Here is a 23666-nt window from a genome sequence, read left to right on the forward strand (position 1 = left end):
AATCCTTACTCTGTGTAACTATCATTTGTATAACTGTCCTTAATATAGTTCCCCACAAGGAGGCACTACAATGACACATAGGAGATTTAAAAATAATTACTATGCAAAACAGGAAGGATATGTGTGTGTGTGTATACACACACACACACACACACACACACACACACACATACACATACACATATATAAATAAAATATTACCAAAACCTGATAGATGACCAATATACACACAAATTAAAGTCTGACTGGTCAACCAAGAATGGATCCAAAAGCCTCATCATTACATTTGCCTTATTTCCTAGATCTATGTCAATCTCGCCAAAAATGAGTTCTATACATATGTGAAACACTTCAGAAAGGTCTTCTTGATTCCTCACTAATTCCATAAGAAATGTCAGGATGCCATCATGGGCAGCCTTGAACTAATGTAGGTTTTTGACATTACCAAATGATTTCCTCAATTTAATAATCTGAGAAAATAATAATCTCATCAGCTGTCGTGTCGTCTTGTCTCCAAGCTAATACAGAATTTAGTCCTACTATAAAACCTGACCAGTTGAACTTTCATAACTAATACCATTTTCTACCTATTTTCACAGCATGCTTCTCCAAACTTCCTAAGGAGTTAGGCTCCCGAATGATTCACTTACCAACAATACTCCCCCCAGTTAATAACAGGTTCCCCAGAAATTCAACCTTTATTTTTGAAATAGCAAACACTCAGACCATAACAAATCCAACACTAGACTAGCTCCACTATGAAAAACTAAGTCTACCTAACCCTAATGATGTTAATTACTAAACAGTCGCTCCAGATCCATATAATCTTAAAGAATGAAATAACTGCCTTCTTCCCAGACCAGGAGAAGTCTCCGGAACATACTTCCAAAAAAACAACTAATCCACTCCTAAAACATGGGGAGACAGGACTCTAAGCCTTTCTTAAGTTTGTAATAATACCAATCAGCTAAGAAACAGGAATATATGTATTTGTTTAATCTTGAATTAATTATTTTTACATCTATACCAATCTGGCTAAATTACAAAATAATGTGTAATCATTACAAAAACAGAAACAATGCAAATAGGAATCACTGCTAAAAACTTGATATACATACCTCTAGAAATTTTTGAAAAATTTATACGCACATGCACACGTATAGTTTTTAAAAGTAGGATCAAACTACAGTGTCACTTCTTTCATTATACTGCAAGAATTATTCTTTAGTTTTTTTTTATTCTTTATCAACATATGATTCAATCCCATTTAAGAGTGTAGAATTCAACTATTAAGCTATAAAAATGTTTAACCCACCCTCAATACTGAGACTAGTTCCCTAGTTTCTGTTTTGCTAATATAAACAATGCTTAAATTCACAGCCCCATACAAATACTTTTCTGTACTTATTCTGTGCGAATTAAGAATGAATTACTTAATTTCCAACATTTAGGTTCTTTTCTTTCTTAAGCAAAGAAATGCTTCCCCTTAGAGAAGTGACAATCTTTAGGGTCCTTACTTAGTATATGTAGAAGCTACTTTCACTGATTTAATAATATAGCTCTGCCAAAAAAAATGTGTACGCACACATATATACATACATACAAATATTTACATTCCTCACAATAAGATATAACCAATTTCTTTACATATCTGGACTGAATTAGAGAGTGCTTGAATTTAATATATACTGTCGAGTGAAAAGTTAACATGATTTTTTTCTAGGACTCTGAAAAGATATCATAGGCAATGATATTGGAAAATGCTCCCTATAATATACTAATCCAGAGAAATGTGCCCCCATAAATCAATTCTCTACAAAATACAGGATTACCTCCTTTGTGAAACTTTTCCTAATACTCAACAGCAGAACTAATCACTTCTTCTACTATGTAAAACGTACTTTAAATGTCCAGTACTTCTAAAATAACATGTATCACACTGTACTATTACCATCTGTTGTCTTTAATTTCATTTAGAGAACTTTCGGCATATAAAAAGTTTTATTTCATATTTTTAAAAGAATAAAATCCGTATCTTAATCAGTATCTTCTTTCGTTTCCGTCCTCTGCTTTCATTCTCAAGGAAGTCTTCCTCACCTCAAAATCAGATAAATAATTGACGACTTAATTTATCCTAAATCTCATACAAATACAGACTTTAAGACAGTTCACTCGTGATTTTGCTTCTGTTCTTAATACCAAAATGTTTTAATTAGACACCTCTTATTGTGTAGCACCATGCTACATCCAAGAGGAAGACTTGGAAGGTAGCTGTAGCAGGTGAATAAATCACCGATGACCACGACATTCCTGACCAAAAGAACTCAGTGTTTCTACTCACTGGAGATAAGAAATAAAAAATTCAAGCTTGTGGGCTTTTTTCTTTTAACAACAAAAAAAGCAACAGAGGGGGAGCTAAGGGAAATGGTGTCTTGTCCACATTGTGCTAAGAGACCCGTGGAATATCCAAATGGCTATGTCTACTGGAGGCTGGATTCATGTTTCACACACTCAGGCAAGAAGATACGTATTTGGGAGCCAGTGAGTATACGTGGAACCTGAAGTCAGGAATACAAGAAACCAAGAGTGTGGATGAAATCTCCCAGAAGAGTGTATATGGTAAAAAGATGTTCAAGAACAGAACATCAACAACTGATGGGCATGTTAAAGGTAAGAAACTGAAGAGCTAGAAAGATAAAAAGAAAACTATCACAGAAGTCAAACAACAAATGTTTCAAAGGAGGAAAAAAGTCAACATCATACTGACTAAATACACATTATCACGTTTATCCAACACTCAAAACTTTAAAATTCTTAAAATGATGCTAATATTTAAGAAAGTTCTTTTAAACTTTCATTTTAAAAAGATATAATTTAAAAAACACAACAGTGTATGGCAAGGTTCTACGTGCACAGAAAAGGGGAAAGTATGTATTTATACTGGCTTTTATTCACATAATCTAAGACAGAGATGGAAGTGTGCCTCTGTATGACCTTTTGTAGTTTTTGATGTTCTAACCATATCAAAGTACTACCTATGGTGAATGTGAAGGTAAAACTTATCCATGAAATAGACTCTGCTAATCTGTAAGATGTTCCACTAGCTCTAAGCATGTTCTCTTTCTTCAGATGGATCCAATCTGTACACAGCGAGTTCTGTAATACCAAATTGTAGTCAATGAATTACCTTAAAAGATGCTTTGCCAGCACTGAATCTAAAGACTACACATTATCACTTTCACTGAAGCTTGTGTAATGAAAGGCTGATCAAGTGCTGCCCAAGGGTTGCTGAGAACATCCAGTGTGCATCACCAAAAAAAATGCAACTTAGGAATTATAAAACATAAGACTACCTACTTCAAATACTCCTGAATAGCACTTCTCTTTCTGTTTATACTTTCCAGTTATATACCGCCTTCACCTTCATTGTCATCAGTGTTTCCTACGTACCTCCTCCATGCTGGACACTCTGAATTGTTTTATTTAATCCTCATAACAACATTATAGATTAAGTGCTATCTTTCTCATATTGTAAATGATTCATGGTACACAACATCAAATGAAGATGCTAGTACCAGAACAGGAGTATTTTCCTTAATTTGAATATCCTCAGACTGTCACTGGATACTTCATTTAAAAAGCATGAAAATATAAGGTATTCAATTCCTAGATGTACATTAGAATCACCTGAAAAGCTTCTAAAATATGCAGCAAGGTAGAGAAACACAGACTGTGATTGTCCAGGTTCTTTACAGCTCTAAAATTTTTAATTTTGTAGAAATATTTCCAGATTGTAGGTCTTAAAATGAACTACAATAGAAAGACTCTTTACTCCCCAAGTTTTTCCCAAATAAAAGTTAAAATAATAAAAACTTTTCTTGGGGGGCACCTGGGTGGCTCAGTTGGTTAAGCGTCATGATCTCGGTGTCCTGGTATCAAGCCCCCAGTCTGGCTCCCTGCTCAGCAGAGAGTCTGCTTCTCCCTGCTAGTGCACGCTCTCTTTCTCTCAAATAAATAAATAACCTTAAAAAAAGAACACTTTTCTTGCAGTGCCTGGTTGGTGCAGTTGGTTGAGTGTGTCCGACTCTTGGTTTTGGCTCAGGTCATGATCTCAAGGTTGTTGAGATCGAGTCCCGCGTTCAGCACGGAGTCTGCTTGAGATTCTCTCTCCCTCTCCCTCTGCCCCCACACTCCTCCACATGAGTGCTCTCTCTCACTCTCTAAAATAAATAAATACATCGTTTTAAAAATCAAATAAATAGGGGCGCCTGGGTGGCACAGCGGTTGAGCGTCTGCCTTCGGCTCAGGGAGTGATCCCGGTGTTATGGGATCGAGCCCCACATCAGGCTCTTCCGCTATGAGCCTGCTTCTTCCTCTCCCACTCCCCCTGCTTGTGTTCCCTCTCTCGCTGGCTGTCTCTATCTCTGTCAAATAAATAAAATCTTTAAAAAAAAAAAATAAAATAAATAAAATAAAAATCAAATAAATAAATAAAAACTTTTTTTTTTATTTAGGGGCGCCTCGGTGGCACAGTGGTTAAGCGTCTGCCTTCGGCTCAGGGCGTGATCCCAGCGTTATGGGATCAAGCCCCACATCAGGCTCTTCTGCTATGAGCCTGCTTCTTTCTCTCCCACTCCCCCTGCTTGTGTTCCCTCTCTCACTGGCTGTCTCTATCTCTGTCGAATAAATAAATATTAAAAAAAAAAAAAAACTTTTTTTTTATTTAGACTAATCTCTCAGAATTCTTTCCTAAATGAACAGGGCCTACTGCTTTGTATACACTAATACTACCAGACAACAAAAATAAATGAATGATAACTAATATTAGGCTAAAACTTAAAAATGCAATTTCTTCAAAGTATGTTTGAGAAGACTTACACATAACACTCATATTTTCTAATGGCAAAATGTTCCTACTTTATATACGAAAATAATTATGTCAATGGTTTATGCTATTTCAGAAAGTAAATACCAACCCTGAGAACTACTATTCAAATGATGCCTCCAAGGTTTACCAACATAAATAGGGCCCCGTGTGCATATACTAACGGAGCCAGAGTAGTGTACATTTTCAATTATGTCAGCTTTTTATAACTATTTGGTCTCTGTCCACTCCACCTTTACTGGTTACATTGCTTGTATGTATGCCTGCCCATAGACCATACGCCCCCATTTCTGATTTGCTGCTTCCCAGCTGTAGGCTTAAAATTAAAGAAACAAACTTGCTAAAATATGTATAAGATTAAGAATAAAACAGCTTTGTTAGGAACTTAGAATGCTTTTGTAGTAAGAATACATAGGGCCCAAACAAAAAAGTAAAATACCTGTTAGTGCACTGGCTTTATAACTATTTTTTTCCTTACAGATCTTTTTCCATTTATTCTTGGTTTTTGAATTCTTGACTTTGTTTCAAATAGGAAAAGCTTGCTAGATGTAGCCTAGTTCCAGATATATGAAATAGTACTATAAATACATAATTCCTCTTTTGGGGGGACATGAAAAAAACTGAAAGTTAAACCTATATAAAGTTATGAGTGTATTTCCAATTCTCACAACTAGTTAAATGAAGTAAAAAAACTCCATTCCGGAAAACTTTTTTACCCCAAAACATACAGTTCTTTTTCAGGATCAAAATTTCTCAAACTATACTTATTAACTAGTATATTCTCCCTTTTGGTAGCCTGGTTGTATTCATTATATATTGTTACTCTAGTTTTCCCAAATTTACCTTACTTCCTATTTTATCTCTAATCCAACTGCTTTCCTTCTAGCTGATTTTTTCCCCTCTCTCTAGCCCCACTTTTCTTTACATCTCAAGAATTACTACCTTCCTGAAGAAGGGCAAGAGAAATGAGTAAATAATCTCAAGACACATGATCTGACCAAACATTTTTGTACTCTACATAAAAGCTAGAGAGAATATGAGACATATTTGAGAGGCTGTAATGTTTAGGTTTTAAGATATTTCTACCTTTTATGAAGACAATATATCAAATCAAGACAAACTGAAAAAATCCACAGTTTGCACAGCATCACAAGTTACACAATGAATTTCAACTGGTTAGGTAGAAGGGATACAGAATCAGCACAGGACATTTTGCAAATACCACTTCCCAACTACCCACAAGATTCTAAATAGGACTACCTAAAGGAAAACGGGCCTGAGACTTGAATCCTGCCATAATTAGGTGTTTCTGATGAGAACATGTTGAGAATCTGTCCTAACTTCAGATGTGCTAGAACAGGGAAACCAGGTTAATACTCACTTAATTACAGGTCACCATGGTGATGATAAGCTAAATTCTTAACCTGTCACTTTAAGCTATAATTTAGTCCCCGAACTATAAGCAGAGCCAGTCACATAACATTTTTTTTAAATTAAACACCTAAGTACAAGAATAATGCTAGACCAAAAAAAAAAAAAAAAAAAAAAACCAACCAAAAATGATTAAGGCATTCAAAACAGAGCAATCAAGACACTGCAGGTTGTAAAATTCGGATTCAAACTCTATGAAGACCTAGCCAAGTTCTACCCGGATACACCAACTTAAGAGCAAACTGGTCAGGATTTTATTTCCTTTCCATCCTAGTAGCAACAATAATGCACAAACTGCTTTCAATACGGCCAGTGTTCAAATCCCATGCTACCATTTACCAACTACGAGTCCCTAGGCATGTTAATTAACCTCTCTGAGACTCTACTTCCTCAACTATAGAATGGACTAATATCCTAAAGGCTTCTGAGGATGAAATACTGAAGGGATTCAATGCATAGTAGTCATTCTGCAAGTGCCTGTTCTCTCTCCAAAGAAACAGTTATATTTGAGAATCCATAAAAGTAACTAATGTTCTCTTAGTTATTCCATGGAGAGCAAAACAATACAATTCTAATATTTAAAGAATCATCCAAGGTAATGGCAAACTAGGACATTCGAACAACTCTCCACTGAGGACAACAAAAAAAGCTCAACAAATATTTTAAAAATATGTTTAAAGATATGGAAGAGCAGACAGAAAGGTAAAAAATGGTCAGAAGTTGTTCATAAGAAGAAAGAAAATCCGGACAGGTGGGCCCAAACTTGGGCAGGGGGGACATTTGCTATGGGCATGTTAACCAATCTATAAAGCCAGCTGATAATTTCCTAAAACTGATAAAAGACATCAATTCACAGATTTCAGCAATCTCAACACACACCAAGCAGGATAATCAAAGAACTCCACACCTACAGACAGTACAGCAAGACTTCAGAAAAAGACTTCAGAAAGCAAAAAATAGATTACCTTCAAAACAGTAACACCAACAACTATATTTATATAGATATGAGCTGGAAAACAATAATCTGTCCTGGCAAAAATATTCTGTAAGAACAATGGTGAAATTAAGGCATTTTCAGATCACCAAACAATAAACATACCCAAAGGTATTTGTCACAAGCAAACCAGTCTTAAAGAAAATACTAAAACATGTTCTTAGGGAGGAAAAAGAAAATGATCTGAGAAAAAAAGTTGTAAATGAAGGGAGAAATTAAAAGCATCAGAAACAGTAATGATGATAACTCTAATGAATACTAACTTAAAAAATCATTTGTGGGGCGCCTGGGTGGCTCAGTTGGTTAAGCATCTGCCTTCAGCTCAGGTCATGATACCAGGATCCTGGGATCGAGTCCCACATCAGGCTCCTTGCTCAGCAGGGAGCCTGCTTCTCCCTCTGCCTGTTGCTCCCCCTGCTTGTGTCCTGTCAGTCTCTGACAAATAAATAAAATCTTAAAAAAAAAAAAAAAAACCATTTGTAAGTAAACATGTAAAGATTTAAAATGCATGACAATAAATGAGCCATTGAGGAATGAATAGAAATAAAATATCCAAGGGTCCATGAATCATCAGAGATGCGTATTACAAACAGTATAGTAACCACTGAAAGAATATTAATTTTAGGTACATAATTTCCAAACTAGAAGAGAAAAAAGGAATAAAAAAGTAATTAAGAGAAGTCAAAAAAGAACAGAAAGGAATATACAACAGATTAGGACAAACAGAACATACATTGTATGGTGGTAACTTTAAACTCAGATACGTGAGTGATTACATTCAATATAAATGAATGTATTTAATGCTCCAATTAAAAGACTGCTACACTGGATTTTTTTTTTTTTAAATCTACATGCCATCCATATCTCTAACACAAGGGAATGGAAAGGTGACTATACCATGCAAACACTAAAGAAAACCAACTGAGCTACTCTAATAACAGATAAGTAGACATGAAGACTAAATTTATTAGACATAAAGAGGGAAATACTTCATAATTTCAACACTACAAAGAACCAGAGTTTTAATACTCTAAAATATATATATGCCATTACTAAAAATGCCTCAAAATGTCATATTAAGCAAAAACTTGTCAGAGTTACAAGGAAAAAGAGACAATCCACAGCTATCCGTTTTAAACATACATCTCTCAGAAACTGATAGAACAAACAAAGCATCAGAAAGGTTAAAAAAAAAAATAGTAAAGCTATGGAATATTCAAACAAGATCACCACGCTTGATCCAATAAACATTTATAGGCATTGAGGAGCTAAAGAACACACATTCATATTAAATATACATAGAACATCTGTAAAAACTGACCATATGCTGCAACATAAAACAAATCTCAAAGAATTCCAAAGAACTAAATCATATCAACGTATGTAACCACATGCAACAAACCCAGAAATCATTAATAAAAAAATGATAAAATTTCCATATGCTTGGAAACTAAAAAGTGTGTTTCTCAACCTATGTATAAAGAATAAATAACACTGGAAATTAAAAAATATTTGGAACTGAATAAATATGAATATACTATATATTAGAACTATGACGGGGGGAAATTTATGCCCTTAAATGCATATATTAGCATTAAAAAATGAAAACTGATGAAGCAGGCATTCATCTCAAAACTCAGGGAAAGAATAGCAAAATACAGCAAAAGAAAGTAAAAGGGAATAATAAAGACAAGATCAGAAGTTACTCACACTCAAAAACAAGCCAAAGAACAATAGTACACAAAATGTGGTCCTCAAGAAGACTCTAGAGTCAAAAGGTCAAACTATTTCCGTAACAATACTTTTATGCCATATTGATATTTAAAACAATGGTGCAAAAGGAAGAAAGTGGGTGTAAGTGCGAGAGCCTTGGCATGAATCAAGGAACCAAACTCCACAGGGAATCACTGTATTATTGATTACCAGACTAGCACTTTAAAAAAAAAGTCATTTCACTTAAGAATGTCCTCGTTGAAATAGTAAAAATTACTCAGTTAAATATTCTGGGACAAAATGAGAAAATAATAAATATATCTGTTGCCAATCAAAGTAAGATAAAAGCACTCTGTGATTGAGTTGCTTGCTGATCTATGCAGTTTTCATGGAACACCATTTCTAATTGAAAGAACAACTGGTAGACAAACTGCTTATCCAGGGTTGGGTATCTGGCAGACATTTGCTCAAAAATGAACACAGTGAGCCTGGAAAACAACTGACAGCATTTGTTGCCAATGGTTAAACTTGACTTTTCAAGCAAGAATTAGGAATTTGGCAAACTTTTATCTGTCTTGAGTTTGACAGGATCCCAATACTTAACTTCTGATGAGATTGCTGGTGATTTCGACGAATGTGGTTTTTCATATCATATAATGAAATATGTCAATATTTAGGGATGTACATAACTCAATGCATGTATACTTCCCAAATGACCAAAGCATGTTACAAAATTATGCAGGACAGACTAATAAACTCTAATGTACCAGAATAAGAAAAATCTATTTAGGGGTACGTAGGTGGCTCAGTCGTTAAGTGTCTGCCTTCAGCTCAGGTCATGATCCCAGCGTTCTGGGATCGAGCCCTTCATCAGGCTCCCGGCTCAGTGGGAAGCCTGCTTCTCCCTCTCCCACTCTCCCTGCTTGTGTTCCCTCTCTCGCTGCCTCTCTCTCTGTCAAATAAATAAATAAAATCTTTAAAAAAGAAAAAAAAGAAAAAAAAAGAAAAATCTATTGATATTGTTTCAGATTCCATACTGCAAATAACCTTTAGAAAAAACACTTGTTGAGATCCTCTGTACTATCAAAGACGATTATTGTACAACAATCTGAAAGGCTATTAAATTCCATATCTGAGCAAAACTGGATTTTGTTCTATTTCAACCAAAACATATTACACTAGATTGAATTCAGAAGTAGATATGAGGGGGTGCCTGGGTGGCACAGCGGTTAGGCGTCTGCCTTCGGCTCGGGGCGTGATCCCGGCGTTGTAGGATCGAGCCCCACATCGGGCTCTTCTGCTATGAGCCTGCTTCTTCCTCTCCCACTCCCCCTGCTTGTGTTCCCTCTCTCGCTGGCTGTCTCTATCTCTGTCGAATGAATAAATAAATAATATCTTTAAAAAAAAAAAAAGAAGTAGATATGAGAATACAGCTGTTTTCTATTAAGTCAGACATGTGAAAGAAATTTGCAAAATTACTAAACAATGCTATTCCATTCTCATTAAATCTGTTCTAAAAGGTATAGTTATTTTTCCTTTAAACAATGTTATTTACATTAACATGCAATGGGTTTATTATTGTTCATTCTAAATAAACTGATAAATACTTTAAAAATTTTCTCAGTCTTAATTTTAAAACTTAGGAAAACTTACAACTATATCAATATATATAACCCATATAGGGGCACCTGGGTGGCACAGTAGTTGGGCATCTGCCTTCAGCTCAGGGCGTGATCCCAGCGTTATGGGATCGAGCCCCACATCAGGCTCTTCCCCTATGAGCCTGCTTCTTCCTCTCCCACGCCCCCTGCTTGTGTTCCCTCTCTCGCTGGCTGTCTCTGTCAAATAAATAAATAAAATCTTAAAAAAAAAATATATATATATATATAACCCATATAAAGTTCTCCAGAGTTCTCAATAATTTTTAAGTATAATGGGGTTCTGAGAACAAAAAGTTTTAGAAATGCTGCCACTGTGAAAATCAAAGTCAAAAATTGATTCTTTGAGGGGCGCCTGGGTGGCACAGCAGTTAAGTGTCTGCCTTCGGCTCAGGGCGTGATCCCAGCATTCTGGGATTGAGCCCCACATCAGGCTCCTCCACTATGAGGCTGCTTCTTCCTCTCCCACTCCCCCTGCTTGTGTTCCCTCTCTCACTGGCTGTCACTATCTCTGTCAAATAAATAAAAATCTTAAAAAAAAAATTTGATTCTTTGAAAAGACAAAAAAAAAAGATAAACAACTGGTAAGAATGATCAAAAACATTTTAAAAGAGAAGGCATAAATAAACTATGTTAAAAATAAAAAAGAAAATATCACCATAGATCCTGAGGACATTAGAAAGATAAGATTATTTCATGAACTTTATGCCAGTAAATTTGAAAATTTAGTAAATGCTAAAAAGCACAATTTACCAAAATAGGCAACTCATAAAATATATGTTATAAATTGTCCTATAACCAATAAAGAAATGAGTTAGTAAACAAAAGCCTTCTCACAAAGAAAACTTCAGACCCAGATAGCTTTTCTAAAGAAGTATACCAATCATTTAAGAAACAGGAGCTCTATCATACAAATTATTCCAGATCAGGAAAAGTAGGAAAATTCTCCAATTCATTTTATAAAACCAACATAACCTCAAAATAAAACCCAGACAAACGCATTACAAGAAGGGAAAATTAAAGATCAATTACACTCAAGAACAAAGACATAAAAATCTTGATCAAAATTTTAACAAACTGAATACAGCAATTTTTTAAGAGACCATGATCAAACCAAACCAAACCAAAGACCATCACCAAGTGGGTCATGAAAAAGTAGGTTAATTATAAGAATGCAAGATGGATTTCACATTAAAAAGTAAATCAATGTAATTCACCAAATTAACATATTAAAAAAAATTTATGATCATCTCATTAGATGCAATAAAAGTATTTAATAAAGTTTAACATTGATTCACAATATAAACTCTTACTTAGCACAACAGAAACAGAAGGGAACTTCCTTAAACTAATAAAAGGCATCTACAAAAAACTACAGCAAACATCATACTTATTAATGGTCAAAGAGTGAAAGCTTTCCCTTTGTGATCAGGAACAAGATAAAGATGTCCTCTATCACCACTTCTATTCGGGAATGTAGTGGAGATCCTAGCCAGAGAAGTAAGGCAAGAGAAAGAAATAAAAGGTGTAAGGATTGGCAAGAAAGAAACAAAACTCATTATTCCAAATATGTTCGTGAATATAGAAAACAGAAGGTATCTACAGAAAAACTGTTAGAAATAAGAGTTGAACAAGACTGAAATTCAGTATCAATTGCACTTCCATGTAAACAGCAAATGCAGTTTGAAAATAAAACTTCATTTGAAAAACAAAGACTCTTAAAATAGCCTCATAAGATACGAAGTGCCTAGAAATAAGTCCAATGAGAGATGCACAAATCCTCTGCAGGGAAAATCATAAAACTCCACTGAAAGATATTTACATGATTAAATAAATGAAAATATATGCAACGATCATGATTTGACAGACTCAATACTGTGAAGATATAAATTCTCCCCAAATTAATTTAGAGTCAAGATAATCTCAATGAAAATCACAACAGCATTATGTTGGACATGCTGATTCGTAAGCATATATGGAAATGCAAAGGACCAACAGCCAAGATATTCTTGAAAAACATAAGAAATAAAGAACTTCTCTAACATATATCAAGATTTATAAGACTATGACAAGGGTGAAAAGATAGCAGAATTTTTATAAAAACAGACCAAAGAGATAGAATAGAGATCAGACAGAGACTCAAATATATATGGACACTTGATAAATGATATAGGTGGCACGACAAAACAGAGAAAAGTTATTGTTTTGTTTTTACAATAGATAATGTTGAAACAGAAATCTATCTATATGCAAACAAATGAAACTGAACCCATTCCTCACACCATTCACAAAAATAAATTTCACCTAGCTGGTAATCAAATTCAAAGTAATAACCACATGAATTATTTCAGAGTGAAAAAGAAATGTATTGATTATATATTCCTAGTGGGATATATCTTAAGAACAAACATCTTATTGTTAGTGGCAATCTGGTATTGTTATACTGAAATTATATACGTCTTAGTATAAAGCAAATAAACAACCATAATAATGTCATTAAGGTAGCAAGCATTTCAGAATAAGACAGAAAAGATAGTACATAAAATCAAAGCTAAGTAAAAAATCTCTCCTGAAGGGAAATATCACTAATTCAACACTTTAATTCTTTTTCTAAAAAACGTGTTTACTAGTTCTGTCCACCAAAAATTCCTAGAAACAATGAAAACCCAGTAATAATGAATGCCAAACATCCGAACTGTGGTCTCTAAATATCAATTCCCATTCAAAAAGTGCTGCTTGACAAAACAGCCAAGGCAGAATAGTTCTGGGGCAGAAAATATAGTCAGCCTGATAGCTCTCTCAAATCTTGAAAGAAAAGAAGCACGCAAGAATACTTGAATCATGTCAGACGGACACAGCAGCTAAATAAACAGGCTCTCACTGACCAAAGCGGAGATAACCTGAAGTATTAAAAAGAATGGCTGCAATGGACACATTAAAAATATAAAAACGTGTATGTTTAGATGACAATAATAAAAAAAAATCACTGGTCACCTTCAGAGATTGCTAGAGGCCAACCTGTTACTCTGAAAACTGGAAGAGGTTAGAAACCAGCCTTTAATCATGATTTTTACATAGGGACTCTCTATCTCAGGATAACCAAATACTTGATGAAAGGAAGTTTTTCTTTTTTTTAAAAGAAGTACAGCTAATAAATATAGGAGGAACTATAAAATTAAAAATTCATCATTCTGTGATCCCAATATGAAATAACAGAGCTGGTCAACAAGGATCAATGACTGCTAAAACCATTAAGTGAAAAGCTGATGGAGAACTTTATAATAAATTCATCAGGGAGGTATCAACTGTGCCCCTCGATCAAACTTTTTTTTTTTTCTCTTAGGTAGACTTCACGCCCAACTTAGGGCTCGAACTCATGAACAAGAGTTGCATGCTCTACTGACTGAGCCAGCCAGACACCCCATCCCACCGGTCAATCTTAACATTACTAAAAACGGAACAACGAAAATGTTCCTCCTGATGTGATACAATAGGCAATACACAGCACCATCAATAAAATATTCTTTTCTAAGTGGAACCTGACGCAGGGCTTCAACTCACGATCCTGAGATCATGGCCTGAGCTGAGATCAAGAGTCAGACAATTAACCGACTGAGCCACCCAGGTGCCCCTCAATGAAATATTCTTAACACAAAACTGAAACTAACTCTAATCAAACCTCTCTACCTAATTATCAGTTTACAGGAAATAAGAGATGAAATGTAAGAACATGTTAAAGGACCAAGAGGATACAATTAGCCAAATCCAGAATGTAAGAAACTCTACAAAATATATGACCCAGTTTCTTCAACAAATAAATGGAGAATAAAAAAGATAAACTGATACAGATTCAAAGAGACTTAAGACACATATCAACCAATGCAACATGTGGATCTTGTCTGGATTCTGCAGCAAGCAATCATTTAAGCATTTGGGTGTTTTTAAGATAATCAGTGAAAACTGAAGACAGCCTGGGTATAATAAGACATTAAGAAATTTTGGTTAATCTTATTGGGTAGAATAACGCTGCTTCTCTGCTAGAGATGCATATGAAGTATTTACCAAGGAAAGTACATGATGCCTGGAATTTGCTTTGAAATACTCCACACTTATTCATAAATTATATGTGCAATTACAAATTAAAATAAATAAATAAGAAAGCAGGCGGGTGAGTATGTGGGTGAATGGATGAATGGATAGAACTTCTTCAGGGAGGGGAAACAATTCTCGGTGAATTGATTCAAATTAAATATGAAAGCAAAACAATGAAGCTTTTAGATCATATAGAAGAATACCCTCATGTTCTCAGAGGGCAGAATTTACTAAACAAAACTTCAAAATCACTAAACAAAAATGTGTTATCCTGTACATAACTCTATATAAGATTTTGTCTACTTCACACTATTTTAAAGGTACTTACTGCTGGTAAAAGAGACTGCATATTTTGATTAGAATCTGCTATCGTGGCAAGGTAGACCAAATTCGTATGCAACATCTGCTGATACCTATTAAAACAAAAAAACAAGTATCAATATTAAAAATAATTTTCTTCCTATCTGCTTAAAAACAAATAGCATTCTAATTCTTTCTCGAGTTTAATAAAAGATTTATGTTACCTGAACATCAATAGCACTTCAATTTTTTCCTAGTTCCTCTGCAAAATAATTCCAAATAATAAATACATTCAAAGATAATGACACACACAGAGCTCTTGCCATGTGCTAGCTATTGCTATAGTTGTTTCATATACTCATATATTTCAGTCAATCCTCAAACCCACAATATGAGGTAAAAGTGCTTATTTTCTCCATCTTACAGATGAGGCACCTGAGGTTTAGAAAGGTTAATAACATGTATAATATTTGCACAGCTCAGGAAATGGAATTCCTGAGACATGTACTGGCTCTACACATAGTACATGTGTTTTCTTAAAAGAGATCTAGAATGAAGGAATTCAACAAAACTGACATGTTTATTCCCTTCCCCCTGCCATTTTCATATTGCCAAAAACCTCAAATCCAAGTCCAGGCAACAGGCTCTGCTGAAAATGTCAAGAAGGAGGCAGGAATCACACAACTTTTCTTTCTCCAGCAGCACTGACCAACAATTTACGCCTGCTGCAGTTGTACTGCCCATCTGTTAGGGCTCAGCATGTACAGAAGACAATGAAGAGGTGTCTTCAGTTACAAATATATGTATGTATAGGCATACGTGTGTGTGTGTGTGTGTACGTATACATATATACATACATATATATATACACACACACACACACACGAGACAGAAAATAACGGCACTAATAACATTAAGAATTAACTTTATAAAACAAAGCAAATTCTCACTAGTGCAATGAAGTGGTTAAACATGTTCACTGTGATCTTACGATTTAGTTTTGCTAACTCTCTGCAAATTGGTAGTGATCCAGTTACTAGCGTTTGTAAACCCTCCAAATACAAACTTATAAATCCTACACCAAATTGTTAGGCTGTTTTAGAATTTTGTTTACCTAGAAACATTAAATACAAATTAAAATAATGAAAATTAAAGAACTTTATTCAGCTAAATAAAGTCTTCTAACACAGATCCCAGATGAAATCGTTTTCTACACACCATGTAAGGAATCCTAGGAAATCTTTTGCTGCATTATTTTTTTCTATTAGAACTGGTTTTACTACTTTTTTCTTATTAGAAGAAAAAAAAATAACCTTACTTCTCACTGACCTTCAATTTTCCTAACAAGTTTAGGCTCTTTTTATTTTTTACAGATTTATTAGAGGTATAACCAATATACAAACACCCACACATATTTAAATTGTACAATTTGATGAGAAGACCTTTGACACCATCACCACCATCAAGGTAACAGACATAACCAACACTTCATAAAATTTCTTTGTTTCCTTTTGGTTTTGTTTCTGTTGTTTATAAACAAGTTTAATTTGCAGCAACATGGATGGGACTGGAGGAGATAATGCTAAGTGAAATAAGTCAAGCAGAGAAAGACAATTATCATATGGTTTCACTCATTTATGGAACATAAGAAATAGGAAGATCAGTAGAAGAAAGGGAAGAAGGAAGGGGGGGTAAACAGAAGGGGGAATGAACCATGAGAGACTATGGACTCTGGGAAACAAACTGAGGGCTTTAGAGGGGAGAGGGGTGCGGGATTGGGATAGGCCAGTGATGGGTATTAAGGAGGGCACGTATTGCATGGTGCACTGGGTGTTATACGCAAGTAATGAATCATGGAACATTACATCAAAAACTAGGGAGGTACTGTATGGTGACTAGCATAATAAAAAATTAATGTAAAAAAAAGATTAGATGTGACGATACATAAAAAAATAAAAATAAAAAAATAAAAAATAAAAACAAGTTTAGGTTCTTAATGCTCCTCCTCACATATTACACTGTTTTGCTCAATCAGACACGATACAATGTTTGTTACAGTGATCCTTAGAAAAAAGAGAACCAGGATTTATTATATTGTACTGAATTATTCATAATGCTTAATTATGTTGTCAAAATTCTTAAAACAGCACTAACAGGAAACACTAGCTGGAACTCTTTCATTATTCTGCAAAAATCTTGAATGGAATTTAAGATATAGGGTTCCAAAATCTTGCCATTTTTTAAAACCAACCAGCCATTTTTAATTAGAACATATAACCCAGGGGCGCCTGGGTTGGTCAGTCGGTTAAGCGTCTGCCTTTGGTTCAGGTCATGATCCATGGGATCTAGCCCCCCCAGCCATCGCATCAGGCTGCTTCTCCCTCAACCTGTCTCTCCCCCTGCTTGTGCTCTCTTTCTCCCTGACAAATAAATAAAATCTTTATTAAAAAAAAAAACAAACACCAACATATAACCCATTTCAAAGTCTATTTCTTGAAGTTTTCTTTTCTTCTCTGAGTATTAATACGGCTTTAATATATGTAGATATGAGGTTTGCTGACCACCCTGCAAAAATAAAAATAACAAACCTTACTAAGAGACTATGGCTTCCTCATGATCCTTTAAGAAAAAATTTTAGTCATGCTGATTAGTACTTAACTAGTCCACATTAGAATACTGTTAAATCTAACTGCCACACTCTTTCGACCTCATTTGTAAAATAATGGGAATTGAAGTAGATCTCCAAAGTCCCTTGTGGTTCTAAATATCTATAAATACAGCATCTTTTATGGAGTACTTTGATTTTAAGACATTTCCCCAATCTAAATCTAACTTTTAATTTTTGAAATTTTAAACTTACAGTTTTAAGAATAGTATGAAGAATTCCCAAATATCTTTCTCCCACACTCCCCAATTGTCAGAATTTCACATTTGTCTTACTCCATCTCTAAACACACACACACACACACACACACACACACACACCCCTATCAAAATCTTTTGAGTCAGTTACAGACATAATATCCCACTATTCCTAACACTTCAGTGTCCACTTCCTGAAAACAAGGAAATTCCCATATACAACCACAATATAACAAATATTGATACAATATTACCATGTAATCCACAAACCCCTTCAAATTACTCCAATTGTCCCAACAGCCCCAAATCTTTTACCTAATGTATCTTATCTAACTTTAGTAGGTTTTCTTTTTTGTACATTGCGTTATATTTACAGCATTCATTAAAAAAGCTTTCCTAAAATCATTCAAAACTCAAAGATGAACATTAATGAAAATGTAGTATAAATTCATATTCTTTTACAAGTATGTGTATACATCACCTAAAAAGCAATAAGCAAACATTCCAGAAGAATCTGGCTTCAGCTGACTCTACTGAAACGATAATAAAAAGTAGATTCTTCTACAAATATTAAAAAAATATTTTTCTGAGAAAGTTTATTCTGTATATACTTTTACTTTTTTAAGGTACATGTTTATTATCTCTAAAACAGTCTACATTAACAAAAGAAAACTGAGTATAATGACAAGGACAGATATACACATAGTCAACATTTTACATCTGATGATGGTAACTTCCTAATAAATACTGGCAGATATTTCAAAACACCCATAATTATTAACCTAAAAATGAGAGGCAGTACCACTTCCCAAAGATTCCACTAAGAACCACCATATCAATTATCTGGAGTAAGGTCAAATAACCACTATTAAATTTATTGATACAATTAAAAAATGAACCCAAAAAAGTCAGATCTCATTTTTAACAATAAACCTTTACCAAGATACTATGAAGATTATAAGACAACAGAAATACAATTTACAGAATAAAAGTTATCTTCCAAACTAGAGATTAAAAACTACATTCTTTTATATAATGATTAATACAAATTTTTTTGCATGAAAACCACTTCCAGGACTCTCTGAAGTAGCTACACTCATGATGAAATACAAAAAATAAGGGTTGATTTAAGTAAGTACCTGCTGATTTAGAAAACACTCAAATCAAACACTACAACAGAACAATACTTTCTCACACGCTACCAGAATTTAAAGGGAAGAGGATCTGTGCATATGAACCCCACAAGCAATTTACTAACTTTCTTGAGCATAACAGAAGTGTGTGCACATGTATGTAGATAAAGATACAGCAATATACAGAGATGTTACCAGTGAAAAATCTTCAGGTGGTGAAAATACAGTGGTTGTTATCTTATTTTTACATTATCTATGTTTTTTAATTTTCTACAATTCATATACTACTTTCATAAAAATAAAATTATTTTATATTAAAAAAATATTGTTTTAGGCGAAGTTATCACATCTTAAGGAATTGTTTAATTAAAATTGAACTATCAATTCCCGGATGCCTGTCATTTATTGAGGTTCCTCTTCATTTTCCTTTTCCTTCTCCCAATGCAAGAAACAAGGACATTTAAGGTTGAGAGGAGGAATTTTTTTCTCTTTACTCACAAACCAACACTAACAACTTGAAAAAGAAAGAATATCTAAAGAACTCTAAGAATGAAATTAAATCCATCAGGAAGAGCAAAATATTAAGACTCCATCTAAAGCAATTTAAGCCCCATCTGCACCAAATACGTGAGAAAATGAAGTCTATTCCACTATGCAGAAAAGGGGGAAATAATCATATTATACACAAAAAATCTAAGAATATAAAGAATAAAACAGTATAAACTGTTGCTGACTCAAGTTGAAAAGGTTGATTGTAGATCTGAACACGTCCTATCCATGCCATGTACTGCTGGGTCCTTTAAGAAACTGAACCACCCCTATGCCACAAAATCCCTTGGCTCTACCTGGCAGTTTAAAACGCCATAGGTGAAAATAAGTATTCTAATCAGAGCCTGTCAACTTTTATTACCCCATGGCTGATCTGAGGCAGTGATCTTCTTACCACTGATGATTATCCATAGTTAAACTAAGCTAATTAATTTTTTAAAGAATATTTTGAAATATAAACAGACATGGCTCATTGAAGAAACAAATGACTAGAAAATAAAATATCCTAGTACTCCTAAGTTCCTAACTCTAAAAAAAGAACCAGGGCTTGAAGAAATGGGTAATTCCAAACTGGGGCAGGAAAAAGAACAAGATGAGCCTAGAACATTTTGTGGTATTAAGAACATAAGAAAATGCTCAAAAAATAATGGATACAAAAAAGCCAGCTTGAGGGGCTCCAGTGATCAACATCGGGGACAACTTAAGAAAGAAAACAGAATAACATTATAACCTTAAGAATACAGTAAGAATCCATAAATCCATTCAGATATAAATAGATGAATGAGTGAATGGGGGCAGGAAATGAGAAATGGTTTCCTTAGAGTAGGATTTCAAATAAATGTAGAAAGAATGATTGATTTAGTCACCATTTGGCAACCACCACAGTAATAACTGTTTCAATTAAGAATCATTGGATGATGGATGCTAAAATAAATGCTAAAAAAAAAAAAAGGAAAAAAGAAAGTAAAGAAGGAACAACATACGTGTGTCTCAAGGTATCTGCCCAACAAAATGCATATGAATTAAAAAGAGAAAAATAGTAACTTTACAGTGGAGAAACTGGCAGGCCTCACCTCAACTAAGTGATTAAGATTCGCACAAATACTGGGACAAATCACTATCATACAGCTACTGGAGAATGCACTGAGAAGGACACACCACCATATTTGTGATGCTCCTGCCAAAAGAGCACAACACGAATCTAATCAAGGGGAAACACCAAGCCCAAAATGAGGGACATTCCACAAAATAACTGCTACGTATTCTTCAACAGCACCAACAACGTGAAAGATAACAGACTGAAGGATGGTTTCAGGTCAAAGGTATACTCAAGGCATGTGACAAATAAATGCAACATCCAACCCTGCACTGGGTTCTAAACCTGAAAAAAATACATTAATGGGACAATTGGCAAAATTTTAAACAGGTCTGAAGATTATAGTATTGCATTCTTAAGTTTATCAATTATGCTCTGATTATTTAAGAATCTGTGCCTGTTTTATGAAATACACACTGAGGTAACTAAAGGTAAGAGAGAATCACGTCTGCAACTTATTCTCAAATGTTTCAGAGAAACAATATGGAGAAAAATGAATGATACGGAGAAAAATCAAACTGAAGGACATATGGAATTTCTTGTCTTTAAAATTTTTTTGTAAGAATGAAATTATTTCAAATTAAAAAGTTTTAGAGAAAGATACCACTTTTCACCAACCAGGTGTGCAAAAATTTTTGAAGGACAACTAATATTCAATGCTGGCAGAGGATGCTGAAAACCAAGGCTCTGAAATCTGGCTGAGAGAAAGCAAACCAATATAATCCTTTTGCAGGGTAATTTGGCAATTTAGCATGGTCTTTGACCCAGTCGTTCCATTTATAAAATTCTAACCTATTAAAAAACATTTATCTAAATGTGTTTATGTAGGGGCGCCTGGGTGACGCAGTCGTTAAGTGTCTGCCTTCAGCTCAGGGTGTGATCCCGGCATTCTGGGATCAAGCCCCACATCAGGCTTCTCCGCTAGGAGCCTGCTTCTTCCTCTCCCACTCCCCTGCTTGTGTTCCCTCTCTCACTGGCTGTCTCTCTCTGTCAAATAAATAAATAAAATTTAATAAATAAATAAATGTGTTTATGTAGATATGAGTGCATGTGTAAATGCACGAAGAAATATTTAGAAAGATAGGTACTAAACCATTAAAAGTAGTTACCCCTGTAGAGAGGAAAGAAGTCTAAGAGTGGAAAGTGAAATGTGACTTGCTTTTATCTCTACCAAATTTTGTACTTTATGATTTTCTTTTTACAGTGACCCTACATGACTTTTTCATTTCAAAAATGATATTAAACAAAGAGGAAAAAGACAAAGTAACCAAGAGAGACTCAAAATCAGATTGAGGGAGAACCAAGTGATAGCAAAAGTCCAGCATAGCAGGAAAGCGCATGCAAAGGCAAGACCCAGAGTTGTTGGAAAAGTCTACTTGAGGACAGACCAGTGAGATCTCTAGGAGAGACAGATGTATCACAAAACAATGGTGAGAATAAAATATTTTAGAGCTGCACTGTCCAATAAAGTAGCCACTAGGTAAAATGAAACGCGGCTAGTTCAAAATGATGTGTTATGAGAGTAAGATTCACAAGTGATTTCAAAGACTAAGTATGAAACAAAAGAATATAAACTATCTCATTAATATATTTATACTGATTATGTATTAAAGTGATATTATTTTGGAAATAATGGCTTAAGTGAAATATATTATAATATTGATTTCTCCTGTCTCCTTCTACTTATTTAATGTGTCTATCAGCAACTGTAAAATTATATATATGGCTTACAATATATTTCTACTGGACAGTGCTAGAGACTTTTGATAAAACATTCAACTTGTTCCACTACATTGGATTCTATTAAGGACAGCATTTACTTCTGACACATCACTTCAAAATAACAAGTTTGGTTCTTATGAATGATAACCAATTCTCTATTTATTAGACAGAAGCTTTGCTTTCTCTACCACATATATGGATGTAACTAAATATCCTATATATGTGACAATCTAACTTTTCCACAAATCAAGACTACAAAAAAATTTGAAGTCATTATTTTACAATGTAGGATAAGCATTAAAAAAAGAAGAAAAAGATACTCACTGCATCCCAAAGAACAAATTTTTCTTTTATAAAAATCAGAAAAAGTCACACACAAAATTGTACACTAATGTTCACAGAGGTATTCATTAAAGCCAAGAAATGAAAACCCAAATGTCATTACTGATAAATAAAACATGATATAACCATACAATGAAAAATTATTCAGCAATAGAAAGGAAGTATTGATATATGTTTCAACACTGATGAACCTTGAAAAATATTATGCTAAGGAAAAGAACTCAGTCAAAAAAGACCCCATATTATATGAAGTCATTTACATAAAATGTCCATAACAGGCCAATCTACACAGACAGAAAGCTGATTAGCAGTTGTCAGGGGGTGAGGGATTAGGAGTTGGGAATGGTAAATTACTGCTAACGAGTACAGGATTCCTTTGGAGATGATGAAAATGTTTTAAAATGGACTGAAGTGATGATAACACAACTCTATGAATATAAAAGCTTTGAATTGTACATTTTAAAATGGGTGAATTGCATGGTATGTGAATTATATCTCAATAAACCTATTATTAAAAAGAGTAAAAAATTAACCACACAGAAAAATGAACAGAAAAAATTTTTTCGTATCATTCTTACTGAGAACACTCTGAGGTCTTTCCTTTATTCTGATAGTCCATTATACACTGAATAAGATGGTTATTTTCATCCAACATCTGAAATAAAATTAGAAAAAGTTTATTGTAAATCTAGTGCATCATGTAAAATTTTTAAACATCCTTCAGATTTCTAGAAATGTACACTCATATAGGAACTGAATCTATTCCAGTCTTTTAAGTCTTATTCTACACCTCTGCAATATGTTTAATCAACAATTTTCAAATAACTCTATTCCAATAATTCTCCCTCTGAATTATTACCTGAAGCCCAGGAGGGTTTTCTTTTGTATG

At 34.2% G+C, this 23666-nt stretch overlaps 1 protein-coding gene across 6 annotated transcripts in view; it reads right to left on the reverse strand.

Annotated features, from left to right (window-relative positions):
- The window catches only part of SS18 (SS18 subunit of BAF chromatin remodeling complex), an 85280-nt gene that overhangs the window by 58631 nt on the left and 2983 nt on the right, over positions 1 to 23666 (reverse strand). For all 6 annotated transcript variants that reach the window (XR_004620094.1, XM_019796576.2, XM_034642060.1 and 3 more), the window contains exons 2-3: positions 23356 to 23432; positions 15102 to 15186 (exon numbers count right to left, since the gene is read on the reverse strand). Coding sequence is in view for 5 of the 6 variants with exons in the window: in XM_019796576.2 (XP_019652135.1) it covers positions 15102 to 15186; positions 23356 to 23432 (162 nt within the window). In the remaining variant the exon portion in view is untranslated. The remainder of the gene's footprint in view (positions 1 to 15101; positions 15187 to 23355; positions 23433 to 23666) is intronic.

Source organism: Ailuropoda melanoleuca, chromosome 14, assembly GCF_002007445.2.
Source record: "Ailuropoda melanoleuca isolate Jingjing chromosome 14, ASM200744v2, whole genome shotgun sequence".
Classification (NCBI taxonomy): domain Eukaryota; kingdom Metazoa; phylum Chordata; class Mammalia; order Carnivora; family Ursidae; genus Ailuropoda; species Ailuropoda melanoleuca.